The sequence below is a fragment of the Equus caballus genome, chromosome 5, assembly GCF_041296265.1.
Source record: "Equus caballus isolate H_3958 breed thoroughbred chromosome 5, TB-T2T, whole genome shotgun sequence".
Taxonomy (NCBI): domain Eukaryota; kingdom Metazoa; phylum Chordata; class Mammalia; order Perissodactyla; family Equidae; genus Equus; species Equus caballus.
In genome coordinates, this window is record NC_091688.1 from 95,398,332 (window position 1) to 95,419,838 (window position 21,507).

The following is a 21,507-nucleotide window of genomic DNA, read 5'->3' on the forward strand; positions in this document are numbered from 1 at the left end:
TGTTAAACACTTAAGAACACCCCTTCTTTTAAAGCTTTTTCTTGACTTTCGTGTTCAAATATGTTTTTTCCTACTATTTTCAATACCAAAATATGTAGGATCTCCAGGTTTCTGTCCTTGAAACTCCTCTGTATTCATACTTTCCCATAGCATGACCATTCTTATGTCTATCATGAATAATTTCCAAATATGTCTCATTCCTAATGACTGTATTTATAATGACTTTTTGCCCCTCTCCTCTCACTGATGCCACCAGTGCCTCACATGCAATAGGTTAAAAGAGAGTAATTATTATCTCTGCCCTCAAACCAAGTCCTCTTTCTAATTTCTGTAGATTTATGTAGTTCTGGTATTTTTCCAGATAGCTCAGTTCAAACAACTAGAAGGAATGCCTTCTGGTCACTCTTGTTTTGTAGTAGACCCCTCATCTCTTTCAAGACTAACAATTCCACCTTGACAATGACCCTCCCATCTATCTTCTCCTTTGAATATTCACTGTTGACAAGCCAGTCTAGTCTGTCATGACTTCTGGTTAAGACAGTAGCTGCTAACTGAATATTCTGCTTGTTTTAAGAATCCTCACTTCAACTCAGACTACACAGGAGGACTTATGCTTTCCCCTTTTCATCCTCTCTTTGGACTTCTTATCTACCTACATTATAGTACCTATCATAGTATATCTTTATGATCTTTATACCCCATGTCTCCTTACTCTTTTGGGAATTCCTGGAATTTCTGGGACTGCATATTTCCAACTCAGTATCCCTAGCCAATAGGACAGTGATGAAAATAAATAGGGAGCTTGATAACTTCTTGATGAAAATAATAATTGAATGAATGAATGAAAGAATGAAGTGAATATTTAAAGTACTACTGCTTTCTGATTCTCCTATCTTGGGAAAATTATTAATAGCTCTGGACCCTCTATTTTTTCAATCTATGAAAGGGATAATATATATTTCAGTGGGTTATCATGAAAATTACATCACATAGTATATATGAAATCACTTAGCTTACCATCCAGTTCATAAAGTATGCTCAAAAAAGCCCACCTCCCAAATTTTTTAAGAATATCCTTTATCTATTCTAAAATATATTTACGGCCTACTGAGACTGCTCCAGAGTCCACAGGTTGGCATCTGAAATCATCCGTCATTCACTTCCAGATGAGTTTTACAACGTTACTCCCAACTTCTGTCATACACTCCTCTTCAATCCAATCAGATTGCATTCTACCCTACAATCTCACCCCCTGTTTTGTTCCTCTTTACCTGAGCCTCTCTTGTTCTCTCCTGCTGGGAACTGTTCTGTTGACAGCTCTTATTCAACTCCCTTTCACACTCTCTAAATGCTTCCTGTCAATAAGAGCCATCTCCCATCCCTATTTCTCTAGGTAATTTTCCTAGTTCTTCTAATGCAGTGGGATATCATCTCTACCTTGAAGTTCTGTGAATCATTGTATCTCTTATGGCCCTTCTATCTTGTCTGTCATGGTGTAAATATTTTGCATATCCTCCATTCTTGATTGTGAGCTTATTGAAAGCAAGGATATATTTTTTATTTGTGTTTTAATTTTCTAGTATACTTGCATAGTTAGAACTCAAACCAAAATTGGTTGAGGGAATTGAAATGGGAATTGATTCAGATTGTATCTCAAAATAACAGTCTTGAATTCATTTTGAAGTATGGTTATTTCTCAATAAGATTAGACAGGTACATCTCAATTTCACCGTATTTTCTGGGTTTAGATACAAAGAGGAGTTTAATTAGTGGTACTACTGGTGACTTGCCTGCTATAATTGCCTGCCCATTAATACGTGATTGGGATGTCCAACTCATTTCACAAGGATCACTGAGCATCTGTTAGGTAATGATGACTTTCAGCCATTACTAAAGATGAAAGACAAATGTTTCTCATTATTTGTAAGACAATTTGGGGTTTGGCAAAATCAAAAGTATACTTTGCCAAAAATGGTTTCCTTTAATTATTGGACCAGTGTGTATTCCAAGGAAATTTAATTCATTCACTTACTTATAACTCAATAGCATGCCACTTTAAAATCTATTAGTTCTTCGTAAAATCCCATATTTATTTTATAACCCATCTTTTTCTTTTGTATTAAGTACACGAAAAATAAGATAAGCCTTTAAAGAATTGTACAGTGTTGATATGAAATCCTGAAAACATACATATGATAAATGCTTTAGAGAAAACAAAGCTTCTTTGAAGGGCTCATAATTAGAGAGCCCAGTTAGAGAGAAAGAAAAAGATGCGTGCGTGTATATAGTGTGACATCCATGAAGTCCTTTTGAATCAGAAGTGAATCATGAATTAAAGAGCTCAGGAGACAAGCAAGCCAGGAAACAACAGCCCTGTGTGTTTAGTATTGATTGCAAAGACAATGGTGAAATATTGGTAACAGAATAAAAGCTGAGGAAAGTGTGGCTGTATTTCTAACACGGTTTTCACAAGGCAATTTGTGCTTAACTAACTCGGTGGGCTGGTTGAAAATAATGCATTGTGAAAGATAAGAAAAGTGGATATAGAACACTTCGATTTTCATAAAAGATTTTGACAGCTTCACGTGAGAGATTAATGGCTAAGGTAGAGAATTGTAAATGGTAAGGAGTTCCTTACATAAGAAACTAGTTCAAGAATGGAACAACATCTTTGAGGATGAAAATATTTCAAGTAAAAAAAAATTTCAAATGTAATAACCCTTAAAACTTTAAGAGGCACTATATTTTATATTTCTAATTTCAAAAAGCACTCAATTTCCATTCTTCCTATTTTACTTCTCTAATTTATTATTACCATACATCTATTATGTTTAATTATGTTTTCCAAATATGTATTATTTTGACTACATATTATGCTAAAAGCAATTGGTAGTGTGTTCAGCAAGAAAATGAGATAGATTTAAGGACAGTGAATGACAAATTTATGTTTTGCTGAGAAATGAAAGATTGATTGTCTCAAAGTAGGAACTCTGAACTAAATGACATAAATAGTAATAATATTTAACCAAGAACGTGTATGTAGATCACCAAAAAAAATTTTAAAAGTCTATCCTTGTATTTGTAAAGATAGCAATTAAAAATATCATTTTGTTCCAATCAAATTAAAACCAGATGAATAAGGTTTTCCCATGTTTAAATATTTGTTCATTTATCAAGTAAGTTTTCTTCGACTCCTCCTCACCCACTCTTTATCTAGGCCCTGAGTTTTTCCAGAAATTTAGGAAAGGAAATACCACCATATGAGTGGCTTCCATTTGTCTTTCTGGGACAAATATTTTCAGTGTATCAAAGCTAGAATTTTGCATCACTAAGTTATTTGTAATGTGAACAATTAGGTACAAGTGGTCACACCCATTGTTCCAAATGATGTATTCCATCTTGAACCATAGAGCAAATCCAGGGATTTGTGTGCGCTTCAGTTTAGGATAACCAGGAGCAGACGATTAAAGTACAGTGGGAGTGAGGTGAATGTCACTGCTACCTCTTGTACCAACCCTGCCCTGACCTGTTCCCACCCCAGCCTTGTTTCCAGAAGCTTGTGATTTCTTCACTTTCATGCATCATTCACACAGTATTTTATTTAGAGTTCACATGGTATTCAAAATACACACATGCACACATACATATAATTTGCATGTGTTTCTGGGCATTACAATGAATAAGTGAACCAGGGCCCTTTATAGTTTAGATGTGTTGATAGATTATTAAATGAGTGATTTTACAGTGCAGAGTAATAAAGCAAGATAGTTAATGTGCTGGGGGCAATGCAAGCTTTAGGAGAGGTTTGTTAAAGCCGTCTGGGGCATGGAATAGAGATGCTGGGGAGAGCATCTCAAAGAAACGACATCTAAGGTTAGCTGCTTAGGTATTGTCACCTCGGACATTTCAGTTAATGCTCACAAAATAGCCCTTTCAAGTACGTATTACAGTTCCCATTTTAAAGAATCAAATGGAAAGATGAGAAAAATGAAGTAGTTTCCAAATTCCGAAGGCTAGTTAAGTGTCAGGAAGAATCGTGATTCAACCCCCTGTTGTTCGGGATTCAGGGTAAAATTATCCTTGGAGAAGCCATATCATTTCCCAGATTCCAGTTCTCTTATTTCTAGAGAACATTATGGTGATGATTTTCTTCTTTGCTCTTCAAGTTTACTTGTTAAAGTGATTTAAGGAAGTAATGACTAATATCACAGAATCCTGACCTTGAGAGATGATTCAGTCATAGTGATAGAAAATATGCAGCAATCTAGTCAAGAGAGGTCCAGCCAGAAATCCATGGCAGAAATTTCAGCTTTTCGTAAGTCACAGTGGAATTTTACATCCCTTGGAGGCATTTACTTTCTTGCGCCAACCAGGTGCTGAGATATGACAGGTCCAGCTGTCCACTAGACATTACTGCTGGATGGATCCTCTAGCAAGAGAAGCATTGATATTTGGGGATGTTCTGGCACATTCTGTAGGAAAGAGTTAGAGAAAATTAATATAAAACATGTTGGTTACATATTCAAATTTTATCATCCTTTACTATTCTTATAATATAAATGTTCATTTTTCACTTGTCCATTTTTGCATCAAATATCTTTTCTCTGTCTCTGTCTCAAGCACACATCTATCTCTTGAAGCAGCAAAGATTTAACAATAACAAAAGAGTTGATCGTAGAGAAAAGATAAGTATATTTCACGTCTCAAGAGGAAAAGAAACCCAAAAGACTACCAACACATATATTTAAAAATAGTTATTTAAAATATATGCGTATTGGCTTAAAATTTTCAAGTGTATTTAAATATTGAGTAAACAAAAAAAGAATAGTCAAGCTCATGGGATTTAGCAAAATTAAGACATTATTATTTTAAGAGACAGGATAAATATTTTTAATTTCCTCATACATGGAGAATTATAATACAGCCTGCCTCACTCAAGTTTTGTTTTGTTTTTAACAGATTTCCATTACTTTTAAACATAGGCCTAACACAGAAGGAAGTGAAAAGGCTTTTTAAAGCAACTATATTCAAAAAGTCCATTTCTTTATCAAGAATGTCTTTGAGGACTACAGTCAATCCATAAACCAATACTCCAATAATTCTCACACAAATTCAGATTTCTGTTTTCCCTACCCTTAGGTAGATAGAAGCTGAAGGTTAAAAGGGAGAAAAATTAGAGGCACAGATGCTGATAGCTTTAAATAAAGAGTTAACTAAACAGTAGAAAAAGATAAAAATGTGGCATTCTAGGTATCGAAAAGTTTTAAAGCACAGTTAAAATACCCTTTGGGTATATAATGATTTTCTGATGCCGGAGCAGGACCAGATAGTTTTCTAAAACTTTCTTGTCCTTAAGTTTTTGTGTGTGTTCTTTCCTAAAAGTGACCTGCCTGAGAGTAGGTCTGTGGGGGGATTGGTTCCAGATCCTGCCTCCCGCTTTCACAGTCATCTTTCACCAAATCTCTTGAACATCCTATCATGGAGCACAGCCAAAGTGTAAAACCTTCAGGTAACAAAACAAAGAGACCATTTAAAATATTGAGGTCGGTGTGGAGACAATGACTAATTCTAGAGTCCGGTAAATCCTTTTGCAATTTAGGCAGTTTCCAATTTGCTTTCAACAGATGTACAGGAAGATAGAATAGAGTTACAACCTGATAGAGCATTAGGAATGATTTTTGATGATAACTCACTGTAATTATATCACTCTGATGGAGTTAAAGATTTGAATGCATTGCTGTAACAGGACTCCTTCCATTCCCATAGTCTTATTAAGAAAACAAATTTTCACAGAATTGATTCTAGACCTTGTTTCAGGAAAGCAAATAGTATGCTCATTTGAGCAAGAAAGTTTGTCCAAGAATCTAGGTACAACCACCTCATTGTTAACTACATAAAGTAAAAATAATATATATTTAATAAATATTTATCAAAATGTGTGATGGATATAATTTGATCCATTGTACACTATTAATAGTTGTAAAAATAACTTTATCCAGAATAATTTTTATGCTTAGATTCTTATCATCACAAGATTTTTTATAGCTAATTTATATATTTAATTATAGTGCAATGAAGATAGAATATCAATAAAAGACTTCAAAAACTAAAAACAATTAGATTAGGATCAAATCGTATGGTAGAAGTAAAGTGAAAGTATGAGTTTGAGGAGAAAAAGAAACAATGTAGCATTTCTTTTAAAGTAGAGCCCATTCATTTTTTTAAATGGATGGTAGTGAATATCAAATTGCTGTATTATTTAGATGTCCTGGGACACATTTAAAAGTGAGAATTAACAGGTTTATTTTAAAATAACCATATTTATGGTAATCAGAAATCATAATTTTTGCAAAGTCCATAGTTTATGAAAAAAATTTTAGGTGGCAGTTTTTAAAAGTATGAGTTTACATCGTGTAGAAAATCATTTTATGGACCATAACAGCAAAAAGAAGACAATTGGTAGCCTTTTACTTCATCTTGCCGAGCTTGGGAAGATCATTGTGTTCATGCAATCTCCAAGTAGAGATTCATAACCATGTCCCAGAGTTATGAGGACAGTTATGAAACCTTATAATAATGATAAAATATTGGCATTTATATTTTGCTTTATAGCTTGATAAATTTGTCTCCCATGTACAGCCTCACATGATCCTATGCCAAAATAGGAGTTACTTAGTACAGGTGATGCCATCTTCAGTTTGTGAAGAAATAAATAAAGCTTTAATGGAGATTGAGTTACTTGTCCATAGCAATTAGTAGTAAACCATGGAGTTAGTTTCTAAACAAAAGTTTTGAGTCTCAATGTAACTTTTTAAAAAATATAACACTGAAACTCTCTTTCTCTACATATTCTGCTTATAAGATGGAGAAATACAAGAAAAAAAGTGCTTTTCTAGAAGTTCAAGGAGGATAAAATAAAAGTTCTTTAAGGTATAATATTCATTTTTCTGCAAAATTATATCTTGTGAACCAACCCTGTGCTATGACAATAAAGATAAATCAAATTTTGCTGTATAAGCCAGACTCTAAAAATGCCTCTTTTTCCCTCTTTCAATTACATTTTATTAGTACAGGGTTTTTTGTTGGTGGTGGTGATGATAGTTTGTTTTGTTTAAAACACAAAGTTAACCATAGGTAGGTGGGTTAATAATAGTTACCCTTAATTACATACCTATTGTGTACCTGGTTCCATGCTGAGCATGTTAAACAAACTAATTCTCATAATAATATTATCAGATCAGTAATTTTACTAATCCCATTTTACAGGTAAGAAAACTAAGGTAAATTAACTTGCCCCAGCTTTCACAGCTAGTATATCAGAAAACTGACATTGGAACTCCGATATCAACTGTAATGAATCACAACATCATGCTGCCTCTCAAGGGCAAATAATTTGTCCATGAGATCTAGCAGAGACTTAAATTTGAGATTATTCTTAGCTTTTAACATTTTTTGGGAAAATATACTCAGTTTAAATTTGTTTGCAGGAGTAGATGGAAAAAAGCTACATTAATTTTTTTCTCCTCTGTGGTACATTCCCTAATCTATATTTTAAGGTATAGCTCATACTGAAAGACGGTTTAGTCAATTTTCTCAAGAGAGGACAGATAAATATGGATTAATGACTACTTCAGTTAATGATTGTAAGGCTGGCTGTAATTAATTGTGCTATGTAGTCATTGTTTACTCATACAGTAAAATTTGTGCTCAGAATACTCTATATTAGAAAAAAATGCAAGATGAAAAATCCATCAGTGACCCGCAGAAAGTTTAAAGATCAGCATGAGCAGAGAGAGAGTAAGAGAGTGCGAGAAAGTAATTCTTTTTGGTTTTTAAGTGTCTGTATTCACGGAGGCTGTAAAGAAACACATACTTAATTAGTTTGACAAAACAGATGAGTTTAGAACTTTTCTGTATATCTATTTGTTATGTTTCTTACTTTATCATCTGTATTTATATGCAAATAGAATACTTTCTAAATGGCTTAAATATGAAGATGCTTGCTGGAAGGGCGTAGAGATATGATATTGTGTTTGGTACAGAATTCCATGTTGCTTTTTCCCTTCTTTTGAGAATGTGTCTGTAACTGGCTCTATTCCAAAGACGATACAAGAGTGAGGCTTGCCTGGAGCTTAGAGCTTTATCTCAGCCACTTCTCTGGGCCTGCTTGCGTTCTCCCTCTCTGATACTGCTATTTTAAACATCTCCTGCATGCATTTTGAATGTAGTGTTCATTCCCTTTATAGCTCCTAAGGTGAAAGTTCAACTTTTCTAGGAAGCAGCTGCCAGGGAGACAGCATTGCAGAGAGAATTCTCCCCACAGCGGTTCAGAGCACCTGCCAGTTAACAGGAATCTTGAAGCCCTTCCAGATCCGAATATCTCACATTCAAGTCCACTTGGGAGAAAGCAAGCTGGTTTAGTTGAATTCAAAAACTAAAAAGTAGAAATGACAAAGACATTTCCAATTTGATTCCTGATTAAAGCCATTTGAGAAAAGCGAATCCTAAACTAGCTTCTCAAATATGTGACACCTCTTTCTTTTTACATTCTCTGCCTCAGTCATAAATCCTGCATTCAGGCAGGTACCATTCTTAATGTGGGCATACTAAGACCTACCTACCTCTTGAAATGGTTTTGTGAGTATTAAATGAGATCATATTTTAAAGTATTTTCTATTCCTCTTAATTCATAGTTACCATTCAGCAAATGGAACTTATTGTTATCAGGACAAGACAATGATAATTAGACTTTAGTAATGGTCGAAAATGGAGTTATTTTGCTTTAAGACTTTTCTTTAGTCATAATGTACAGGCTCTCTTTCACTCTATCCATGCCTATTTAAATTAATAAATATTAATTTATATGTTGAGCGATTTATAAATAATGTATTGAAGAACGCTAAATGTAAAAATTCCTCGGTATTGCCCCTTCTAAACACAGATGTATATGCTTACATGGAAGCTTGCCTTAAATGAGTCAATGGAAAGAATAAGGTAAAGCAATTTGTGGTATTATAGAAAAGCATGGTTTAATTATAAGTTGAAATAAACGATTTTAATGTTTGGGAATTAGTGATTAATCCTGTTAAAAAACAAAATTCAGCTGAGTAAATTTGAAGATCTAATTGACTTTATTTAATGATTCATGAGTTGGGCAGCATCCCATCTTAGAAGGGAGAAAGGAGCTCCAAGGAGCTCTACAAAATGGAAGACTTTTATAGGCAGAAAGTGGGCAAGAAAGTTATTCTAGCAAAGAGTGGATTGTCCAAGGCAAGGTCACCTTCCTTTGGGGGAAGGTGGGGCTCTGTCAGCCAAATTACTTCAGTAGTACTGATGGGTGATTACCGATTGAGTGGAAAGGGTCACATTCTGGGAGAGGCTGAAATTACAATTAGGTTTAGTCTTGGTTTGTTGGTATGGGGCTTAGCACAAGTGACTCCATTATGGGCCTATTGTTTCCTTTTTCAAAAATCTAAAACAAAATTTTAATGATTTCCTGGGCATTGACAAAGTGTTGTATTATAAATATAGTTTTTGAATACAAACTTAAAGAGTTTAAATTCTGCATTAAAGTAAGACTAAAAAGTATGAATTTATGCTGTCACTTGATCATGTTAGTGTTTCCATCTTTCAGGAATTAGTATAGTTTGTATAAAAAACCAGGAAAAACTGAAAAAGCTTTCTTGTTTTTTCTCTGATTTACAATGTTAAAAATATTTAAGTTGTTTGAGAATTTGGTCTTATAATTAGATAGTGGCTGATAACTTTCAGTCTCTTATCCAAGATATTTTTAATATAGTTTTATTATTGCAAAGAAGTGCTAGAATAAAATATGTAGGAAATAGATTTCTTTTTTTCACAAAATAAGAAATAAGGGTTTTTTGGAATTTTTTTTTTTTTTTTTTACTACTACATAAGAAGTAACTACATTTTGCCCAATATGGCATAATTGCCATTCTAAAAATAAACGTTTGTGTGTCATTAATATTACTTAGTTATGCCTGAAGGTTTAATACAATTATATTATAATAAAGTTATTTCCATACGTTACAAATTTCAATAAGCAAGTAATCTATAAGTTACTTAACATGTCTGTACCTCCATTTCTTCTCTATAAAATGGGCGTAACAACAGTTCTTGACAGTATCTGTCTCAAAGGGCTGTTGTGAGGACTGAATGAGAAATATGTCGTAATGTGCTTAGAACAGTATCTGGCAGATAATAATCTTAGATTATTATTATTATCTATGCAACAGTATTGAACTATTAACTGCAGAAGAGCATTTTCACTTAGATATCTCTTTAAAAATGTAATTTTCCTCATCTATAAGGGTGAATACGTCACTGAATAGCTGATGCTCTTTGGACAAATTGCTGACTTTGAGGATGTCCCTGGACAAAGTCTTGCACCCTTGACACTTGCCAAAATTGAAATGTAATAAGAATCATTTATGCCCTACAGTAGTTTCCACCATAGTAGCAGTCAAAGATAACTTAAAATATTAAATCAATCATAATATTATATATATACTGATATTATTATCTAGGGAATATTATATGTATTATATAATCATATCTATATATACATATACATATATGCATGCATATCTGTCTATAGCTTTGCACCGCTTAACGACATTCTGGTCAATGACAGACCACATATACAACAGTGGTCTCATAAGATTAGTACCACATAGCCTAGGTGTGTAGTAGGCTATAACATCTGGATGAGTGTAAGTACACTCTATGATGTTTGCACAACGAAAAATTCACCTACATCACATTTCTCATAATGTATCTCCATTGTCAAGGGACGCATGACCGTGTTTCTCTATCAATCTCCGTATCTATATCTATAATATTGTCTTGGGAGTAACTGCCATTAGGAAGAGCATGCCTTAAAAAAAAAGGTGAGTGCCTGGGGGGATAGAATTTGTTCTGTTCCATTTAATCTCTGTTTTATTTCCCTTACCTCATTTTAGCCTGGAATCCAGGATATCAAAGCTCTCTTTGTATGCAGAATTAGCATGGAGATTGTATGGGGTTCTGAATTTTTTATTTTTTTCTGTCTGCTTTTGAAAGTTCTCCTGTCAAATTTAGAACTTTGTGATACAATGAAAAGACAGCTATAAAAGTAGCTGGCCAGTTCCTTCATAGGAATATCATTTTCACATGGCTTAGCTTTGAATCCAAGGGAAATTGTACTTTTCTTCTTTTATTAATTAGTACCTTTAATAGGAGCTTTCATTAATCAACATGTCTTGAGAAAAGCTGGTCTCTTTCCACAAAGCTGAATAAATCCTGCTGTGTGGGGTATTGGTAATGGTGCTAAGGCTTATGTTTTTGGAGCGTGTTACAGGGAATTAGAGATATAAAAGGAAAAAGAAATCATTCCTCGGCAGCCACAGGCTTTTTTCTTAAATAGAGCTTTAAAAAAATAATAAATAAACTAAAAATGCTAATTTCCACTAAACTCTCTGATGTCCACCCTTCAGATTTAATCACCACAGGAGAGAGTATCACAGACAGAGTCTGTTAGAATTATTCCAACATCAGTTTGATCAACTAGCAGCTCACCAAGTGGGACTTTATACCCTCAAATAAGGACCTGCCTAATGTGGAGTACGTCATTTATAAAGGAGCTTCTTCAAAGAGTTCAGAAGCGGCAAGGCCATTCTTATTAGAAAAGCATTAACTTTCTTAAGCCTGGGTTTATATAATTAACAACAGTGAAACCAAATGAAATATTCAAGCTATTTTCTATACGTTTTCCAACAACCAGATGTTTAGAACTATGTATACAAAACATCCAGATGATTGACTGAAAATTTAAGTATTTGTCGTCGTATTTGGTACCGTGTTAGCACAGCTTATGCTGAGGAGTATATTTTCGGAACTGCTTCACTCATCTCCCTATAAAGTAGGTAGCCTAGCAGATTTTTTAAGCAGGAAAAAAAAAAAAAAAACCAAAAAGCAAAAAAAACACCTTTCATACTCAGTTAAAGGATATATTCGTTATTGAACATTTTTATTCAGATTATTTCATTGTCTGTAGTTCAAAGGGATCCTGTTAAAATGTTCCATTTTGAATTCCAGAGAGGAACAAAGATCTGAGTTTGTGGTCCAAGAACTGTCGTTTCATCCAGCCCTCACTGATGATCTGACCACCCTCACTTTGCCAGCCTCTCCTCACGCACTAGCTCTCCATCTTAAACGGGAGACCACCCAGTGCTGCTGCCGTCTGACTCTAAGAATGCATGGCAGACGCTATCACTGTGGTCAATGGCGCAGGCAGACTAGCTTTGCTCAAGATACAATCTCCCAGTACCTTTGTTTCTTCCTCAATAAAATGAAGATAATACTATCTGGCTCATAAGGTTATGTGAGGATTAAATAGGATAATGAATGTAAAGTGACCTGCACATACTAAGCAGAATATTTAATGGATTAAATTGGTTCCTGCAGTATAGAGTCAAATGCTGTAGTTCGTTCTTTTTTTTTCTTTTTTTTTTTTTGAGGAAGATTATCCCCGAGCTAACTGCTGCCAATCCTCCTCTTTTTTTCTGAGGAAGACTGGCCCTAAGCTAACATCCGTACCCATCTTCCTCTACTTTATATGCGGGACACCTACCAAGCATGGCTTGCCAAGCAGTGCCATGTCTGTACCCAGGATCCGAACTGGTGAACCCTGGGCCGCCGAAGCAGAACGTTCGCACTTAACCGCTGTGCCACCGGCCGGCCCTCCTGTAGTTCTTTCTTATTTCAAGTAGTTGTGAGCCCAGCTCACCTCTGCCCCACATCTCCCACTTGATTCTGCTCACTGAGCTCCGTTCCCCATCTGCAGACTCGAGTTCCTTAGCTCATCCTCTGTAGCAGACATCAGTTGTTGTTTGTGCCTCAGATATTTGCATTTCATTATGTGTTACCATAAGTCAATGTGGGCGTGACTTTGCTTTCCCAACTAGGTTGCACTGTGGGAATTTTGATATACTTTACCATATTGTTCCATCTTCTAAAATTGTATTAATTTTTGCCTTCATTCATCCACTCAACAAATATTTATATTTATTGTCCATTATGTGTAGGCCCTTGGAATATACAGAAGGGACCAAATAGACAAAGTCCATGGATCTTGCCTTTAGCAGAGATAGACTGAAAATAATGAGTCAAGTAAACAGATAGTATGTCCATTGGGAGTGTTGGGAACATTGGTGTTCTTTTCCGTGAAGACCCTCAGGAAGATAGGGAACAAGTTATGCAGAACTCTACAGGAAGAGAGTTCAAGGTGGAAGAACCAGCAAATGCAGACTTCCTGGGGCAAGAGCATGCATGACTTGCAAGCACATCTAGGGGACCACAGGCTCACCAGAGTAAACTGGGCAAGACTGGTAGCTGGTTAGGTCAGAAAAGCATCAAGGGACCAGATTACATAGGACTTTGGTCACTATTAGGATTAGAGTTTTTCTTATGAGTGAAATAGGGAGGTTTGGAGTTGTGATGATATGCTTTAAACTGTAAAAATGTCATTCTGTTTATTGTGGGGAGAATGGACCTGGCTACAGGGGTCAAGGGCAGAAGCCGGAGACTCTCGGGCAATTTCAGTAATCCAATTATAATAACAATTTAATTACTAGTTTTTCACCTCCTGTTCTGCATGATGGCTATTCATGAATATACTTTATCATCCTTGCTAAATTATAAATTCTGTATGGGGCCGGATTCCAACAGATTTATATTTTGGAGTTCTTAAACCAAGAAAAAAGTTTTTAGTGCCCAAAGAGTGCAAAACTGAATTGTCACTGCTTTCCACCCTTCTTCCACTCCTCTTCCCACTCTGCCATACTATGGATACCTTCCTTCCTTCCAGAATTCCTTCCTAATGCAACATACCCATGTCAGGCAGTATCTGTTCGTCTTGTAAAGGAAAAAAGTAGGGAGGATGTGAAGAACAAAGGGGAGGGAGCGAGGAGGAAGACACAGCCCTTATTCTTAAGGAATCATATGTGTGTGTTTGGCCCGTTTCATGTATTTTATATCATCATCTCATGGTTGACCTTAAAACTACATATACTCTATGTAAGTATCTTGCAATTTTATAAAATAGGAAGCCATGCCTGGGCCTTGCTATTCTCAATTTGTAAAATTTCAGATAAGGCAATTTGAATTAAGTTCTAACTCAGTAGTATAATTTGAGAATAATTCTACAGAAATCGAAGAAAGTAATATAAAATTCTTTTTTTTTTCCCTGATTCTCATTCAAGGGTCTTCCTGATGTATGTCTTGAAAAGCTTTGGCTTGGGACCAACAACAACTATGAAATATAGTTGTATGAGCCAAGGAGACATAAAGGGCCCCTTTTTTCATTTTTCACAATGAAGAAGTTAAATTCTGTTCTTCTATGATGGCCCCTGACATCCCAGAACAGAGGGATAGTGCTTATGCTAAGACTAGGGGTTATAACTTAGATCAGGTATGAAAGCTCTAGTATCTAAGGGCTGGTTAATCTCCGTGCTCTTCCTGATATTTCCCCCTTGTCCCCCACCCCCCGGAATACAGGTAGAGCTGTTGCTGCCTCTAGGGAAAAGGAAATGCCAGGCAGAGTGTTCTAAATCAGACTTTCATGGTAAAATATCCATTAATAATTAATTTTCTGCTTCCTTTAGAATAGGACGGGTTAAGCGGTTGGTCACATTCAGTAAATAAGAAATTACTTGCAGTAATTTCTGCAACATTCTAATCATCTTCCCATTTCTGAAACTTATTTTAAAAGTCTTTGATCTGCATTATGGTGGAAAGGACATTGAATGTAGAAATATAGGACTTGATTATGAATTCAACTTTCCCACCCACTAATAATGTGGCTTGGGCAAGTCATTTAACCTAAACATTCCGTTTATTTTCTAGTGATGAACTGGGCAGAGCAATCCATACCCCACAGGGTTGTTATGAGCACCAGATAGGATAACATGTGAAGGCTACGAATGCAGAGGTCACACAATAAACACTTGATGAATCCAGATACTAAATGCAAACATTGGAATTATCACAGTCCTAGTAGGGGTAGTTCAGTGTTCTACCCTATACCAGTGCAAATGTGATCCTGTGAAATGGGAAATATGTCCCCTCTATCTTCTTTCTGCATATTATTAAGAATGACAATGTACTCTAATTGTTTAATTATGTCATTAAATTGGGTTTATTTTCTTCATTAAATACATAAAGAAAAGCTTTTCAATTAACAATGACCTTTATGACTTCTACTAGTTTGAATTCTGTAGATGGTGAAGCTGACTGCAAATTAGATTCTACAATGTACCTTCTTCCTTATTTTTTCACCCACTTAGTTTCATACAGTTGGCAGCAGCCTACCCTGTTGCATTCAACTTGCAATTTTGTAGCAATCTCAAACCCTGTGTTCAATCCCCCAAGGTGTTCTGCAGAAGTGCTGTCAAACGATTTCGATGTGTGTGTATTTTTATTCTGTAGCTGTGCTTTGTACTCATTTAAGAGAACCAGTCTTTAATTTGTATCGGAACGTTTTCAAGATGAAACAGCGAATTCCAGGCCTCAGCAAAATCACTGACGTATGACCACAGTTTGCTTCTGTTCTAAATTTTGAGGTGCCTGACTTCTATTAGATACAAAGCTGTATTTTTGAATCTTGTTACACGACTTTGAATAACTGGCTTCAAATTTGGCCTCAAAATCTACTAATTGTCATCATGCTTGCTTTCATCCTCTGGCTCTAGTTCACCTTCCGGTTTTCACCTCTCATCTGTCCTCCCCTATAGCTCAGGCTTCTTTCACTTTCTTGAACTGGCAGGCTCTCTCACCTCTCCCTGGTGTGGCCCACATCTAACACCTCTGTCTAGAATGCCCCGTGTCTTCCACTCTTCACCTCTTTATCTCAGGCATTTCTTATTCCAGAAAGCCTTTCTTCCTTTCCTGAGTCAAGTAACCATCTTTTGTCTCTCATGTACCTTGTGTCTGATTGAAGAAAAATATTCTTCTTTCTGTATAGTGTTAATTGGTTTGCTTGACTGTCTTCCTTACTAAACTAAAAGTTTTGGAGAGCAAGGACAGTACCTTTTTGAATCCATGAATAGTAGATGCTCCGTAAGTGTTTTTGGATAAATGAACGCTTCCTGGAAAAACTATTAGTCAGTTTATTGAAAAGACAGCAAGAATTCGCTACTAAAAGTATTATATTAGCCTTGCTACATTTAATTGCAATAGCAATATTATCAGTAAAATGTGTTTATAGTTTCAGTGTACAAGCTTACCACTCTGCAAATGCAGGTAATTTAAAAAATAACATGTATATGGTACTATTTTATGCTTTCTTCATCTGCTCCATTGTATTCAGAATTGGACTGAGTTAAACCAGGATAACTCATAGACTTTTTTTATTTCTTATAATCTCAAAGAAAGAAATGTGTTTTAATGTTGAAAACCGTTATTTGAACTAATTTAACCTCATTTAAATTTACTTGTCATCCAGATAAAATGAAAAAGAGTTTTGACTGGCTTCGAATTAAAGCGCACACACACACACACACACACACACACACACACACAACAAAACAAAATTGTGTGAAGGTGTAGTTTCACATTTGCATTGGGAATGGAAGATGTCCCAGTGTGTTTGTGTCTCCTGCATTTGCGTCTGATGTTTGCATTTGATGCGGTGCTATAATTCAGCATACGGAAATACACTCAGAACCAAGATCACGTTGTCTCCCATTTTCACTTTTATTAATAGTGTTCTGTCTCTGGTAATTTGTAGGTGTTATTTGGAAGATGGAGCTTCAAAGGGTGCCTGGCTGAACCGGTCAAGTATTATTTTTGCGGGAGGTGATAAGTGGTCAGTGGATCCTCGAGTTTCAATTTCAACATTGAATAAAAGGGACTACAGCCTCCAGATACAGAATGTAGACGTGACAGATGATGGCCCATACACGTGTTCTGTTCAGACTCAACATACACCAAGAACAATGCAGGTGCATCTAACTGTGCAAGGTATGCATTTCCATCACCGCTATATCGTGAAGGACTATGCTTAGAAATGTTCGATATTCAGATATCAGAATGACTCAGAATTAACTGCCAATGCTGAGAGACATACTGTCATTTTCTTCAGGGATTTACGTTCCTAGATTCCATTAAGTGTAATGGCTATTATAGGCATACAAATTCCCACTTACCAAGATCAAAAATTATCCATTAACAGCACATTATGATTTTTTGTATATGATTCACTTTCTATCTTCCTTTGAGTCACCGCTTCAATAAATCTTTGAGAACCCATGATTGATACATTAAAATAAATCTTTAATAACCCATGATGGATATATTAAAATATTAGAACTTTTTGGAGTATGGATAGTAACTAAAAGTAATCCTCCAGCCTTCTAACACTCTGCCTCAATCCAACTTCTGTTTACTTTGATGCAAGTCACTATGAAAAAAAAGCAGTTTTCTGGAATTACTTGATTTAAATATAGAGTAATTGAAAAAATATGGTACACGATGCTTTATGCTTTGATTTATTTTCATTAGATCATAAATCATGCTAGCCAATTTATAATCTCCAAATGCAAAAAGCATCATCAAATTATTTTATTTGTATTGCACACTAAACTGTGAGAGCATATTTATCCCCAATACAAATGCTTTTCAAGAAAAATGCAATTATAAGGCTGGTAGAATGGAAAATGTGTATTTTTGCCCTTTTATTCACATTATTTTCTTGTGCTTTATAGATTGATCATGTGTTGGTTGCATAGAAATATTATGCTGCGTAACTCGAAATGACATTGCAGTGTTTTGAAGTAAAATTAATAACGAATTATATGATAACGTAGTGCCAGTGAATGCATGTTTTATTCCTAACAGGAAAGCGGAGAGAGCAAGTTAATTGTATTATCTCTGAGTTTACCCTTCAAAAAATCAACATTAAGCATTAATTTAGGCACATTGTTGCATCTGGAAAAGATTGTTAATCTATAACTTTATTAAGTGAGTTTCATTTCCTTACATAAAGGTAAACCTGAATTCAAACACAGCTTCAATTACTAGTAAATATTCTAACTTTGTGATAAAGATTAAACTTATCAACTAAACAACTTTAAGGAGGAAAGTGTGAATTGAAGAATAGGTCAGTGAATTTCCTCAATGGTTTTTATTGTAGATCATTGCAGACTGTGGTGATGTTCCTTATTTAAAAGCATAAGAGAATATAATAAAGTTTTCACTGAAGTCCATCTTTATTAAGAGATTATCCAGAGATTCCAGAGGGCAGGATTTTGTACAGCTTCGAAAACTAACGTGAGATTACCAAGTAAAAAACACATTTCTTCTGTTATCCAAGCCTAATTCTGCTGTCTTGTTTAGTTTTGTGGACCTTGACTTGAGTTTCTAGCTCAAAGACGACAAAAGATTTTTATCACGTGAGAAGACGTATACTTAGATAATAATATATTTGTCACTTGCTATGTAGACACTTTGCTTCTTGTAGGTTTATATGATATATTTCTGAACACTAAATATATCCCTCTTTCTTTTGCTCTGTTCTCTCTTGTTCCACGGTAGGAACAAGATTTTTAAACCAGATTATGGCTATATAAGCCTTGCCCAAGCATATGTTTAATTTCCATAGGATTTCTTTATAACTTTATGTTACATAGATTGTTTAATACTGCACAAACTTTAAAAACTGTTATGTGCTATACTGTGGCACTCTCTTTGCTGACCATTTGATGATGGTGAATTTTTGAACATCATTTTAGGAATGCACTTATTGAATGTTTTATCACTATAATATTTAGTTTCTCTAGAAAAATAAAATTCTTGTCACTGTTTTGAAAGTATGTCATTGGGTCAAATTAAAAGCTAGTAATTTTATAATATTTATGAACATAATTACTTATTGAAGTTGATTGACATGTGGGCAGTTTTCCAATTACATTAATAAAGTTCGGGTAATACATTAATAGGCTTGTCAGTCAACTCAAGAACTAAATAAATGTCATAAAAAGTCAACCCCACTTAAGTTACATTTCCTCTCAGTGAAAGAAAATAAACTGATGCACACATCTCTTCAGTCTTCATATTTATTGGGTTGTCCGATGCTCAGGTCTGTCTAGATAGTTTTGAACTGTATGTTCCTTGCCTAAAAATTTGTCAAGCCTTAATTCACCAGGATAAAGAAACTGAGCAACTGAGAGAAGACTATTAATCACTGATGTCAAACACACATTGGCTGGTAAAAATAAAGATCATCTTTAATTTTTACAACTGTGTACTCAAGGGAACTATTAACAACCGTCATTTTAGAAAGGGTAAAATAAAAGGGATATCTTGCCAACACAGATAATTTGCCTGGGGAATTTGTTGGTGCTACTGATTTCTTAGAGCTATTAATATCAATGGACGGAACAATGGGGGAGAAAAAAAACCACTGGAGTAGGACTTGGAAAACCTGGATTCCAATCCTGAATTTTCCCATGTGAATTGAGTAATTAGCAATCCTCTCTAAACTCTAGTTTTCTCATTTGAAAGAGGAGCACTCACACCAGAAGATCTTAAGATCCATATCAGTTAAAAACAAAAAGACGGGGGCTGGCCTGGTGGTGTAGTGGTTACATTTGTATGCTCTGCTTTGGCAACCTGGGGTTCATGGGTTAGGATCCTGGGTGTGGACCTACACACTGCTTGTCAAGCCAGGCTGTGGTGGCATCCCTCATAAAAAAATAGAGGAAGATTGGCATGTATATTAGCTCAGGGCCACTTCCTCACAAAAAAAAACAAACAAACTGTGATTATTTGCTTTTTATTTGAAAGGGAAAAATGTTATTTAAGTTAAAAGTGAAAAATATTCTATTATACTTGTAGAACACTTGTATTGAGCACCATGCAAACTAACTTTCACACACCAGTACCTTCTAATGTTTACTCTGTAAGTGTATTTTATGTATCTGTGTGTTTTTGTCTCACCACCTGAGCTGAATAATGGATGTACTCATGGAATTTGAAGAATGTGGTGAATTGGAGTTTGCTTCAAGGGCATAGAAATTGGCTAGTAGACTCAATAAGAAAACAATTTCATTACCTGTATATAATATAGCACTGACAAATCAAGTACCTAATTAATTGTTCGGTATTTCAAGTCACACTGTGCAGCGTTTACGAAGAGCAATCTTCCTTGTTCGAGAGTATATAAATCTACAGGGCTAGAGGACTTGTCATGGAGACAGAGACCCCTATTACAATGCTTTGATGATAGGAATTACAAAATGTAAATGCTGTCCGAATATATGACAGGGATGTCTTCTACTTTGAGCCCATGTCTAAAATCCAGGTTGTGTACAGAACAAAATAGGCGTTCTTAGATATTGTATACTAAGTACAGATGCATTCAACAGCCCCAGCCAATACCTTGACTGCAGCCTTGTGAGACTGTGAACAGAGGACCCGGCTAAGATGTGTCTGGACAGAAACTGAAGTAATAAATGTATGTTGTTTTAAGCCACACACACACACTCAGTATATGAAGTGTTTATCGCTCAACTTGTGTCCTTTTCAGGGAGATTTATTCTGGGTTTTCTCTAGGCAGAGTAGAAGGAACTTATACATAACTCTGTGACCAGAATAACTTTCCCGGGGTATTCTGATTCCCTCAGGGTATCTGGCTTACCTAGAATATTTGTGATAGATGGAGTGGCACACTTCCCTTTTCAGGGATGGGCTTATTTTTCTAGCTGCTGGGAGTGTTGTCAGCAGATAGCGTTTAATGACCAGCCTTTTCAGGGATGGCCTCAGCTGTGGACAGCCACCTTGCCCAAGTCAAACTTTGCCTCCAGCAACCAACAGCTAATGGCTGACTGAGGCAGCGATGAGTGAAGCCCCTCCCTGTCAGCCCAAAGCAGGAGAATTCCGATGGGCCATTCTGGCTCCAGAGCAGCCAAGGCTGTTGACCAGCATGCACTCTCTCTCAATTCCTGCTCTGTTCAATCCTATCTCCTTTCTCTTCTTTCTCCAAGGATTTATCACAAGGGCATTCCCTAATAGATATCCTGCACTGTAAACTCTATTTTGTTTCAGTGTCTGCTTCTCAAAGATCCTAAACAACAACAATGTTAAACTTTTGCCTCTGGCTTAGTCATTGTTTTGAGAAAGCCTTTGCAAAGTGGAAAGACAGCACATTCAAACACTATTTATTATTAACATTCTGAATTATACTGGAAGAGATTTAAATACTTATAAAGAAGTGTTAGTACACCATGATAAATTGGAGAAATTGGTGGCAAAAGATAAGGATAGTAGAGTAAGATGCAGTCAGAGATGAGGTTAGATGGCAAAATTTGTCATGATTTCTATATACTTTTAGAGTTTGGTAAAAACAATTTAGTTCTAAGATTTCTAGCAGCCAATACCCAGAGGGAAACAGGATCAGTTATTCATTTCATGGTCCATAAGGTTAAAAGTTATGTTTCTTAGTACCCTGGT

The 21,507-nt window shown here is 35.5% G+C and overlaps 1 protein-coding gene across 2 annotated transcripts in view; it reads left to right on the forward strand.

Moving 5' to 3' along the window:
- The window catches only part of NEGR1 (neuronal growth regulator 1), an 817,593-nt gene that overhangs the window by 328,277 nt on the left and 467,809 nt on the right, over window positions 1-21,507 (forward strand). For both annotated transcript variants that reach the window (XM_070266222.1, NM_001145864.2), the window contains 1 exon segment: window positions 16,787-17,019. In XM_070266222.1, the coding sequence (XP_070122323.1) occupies window positions 16,787-17,019 (233 nt within the window).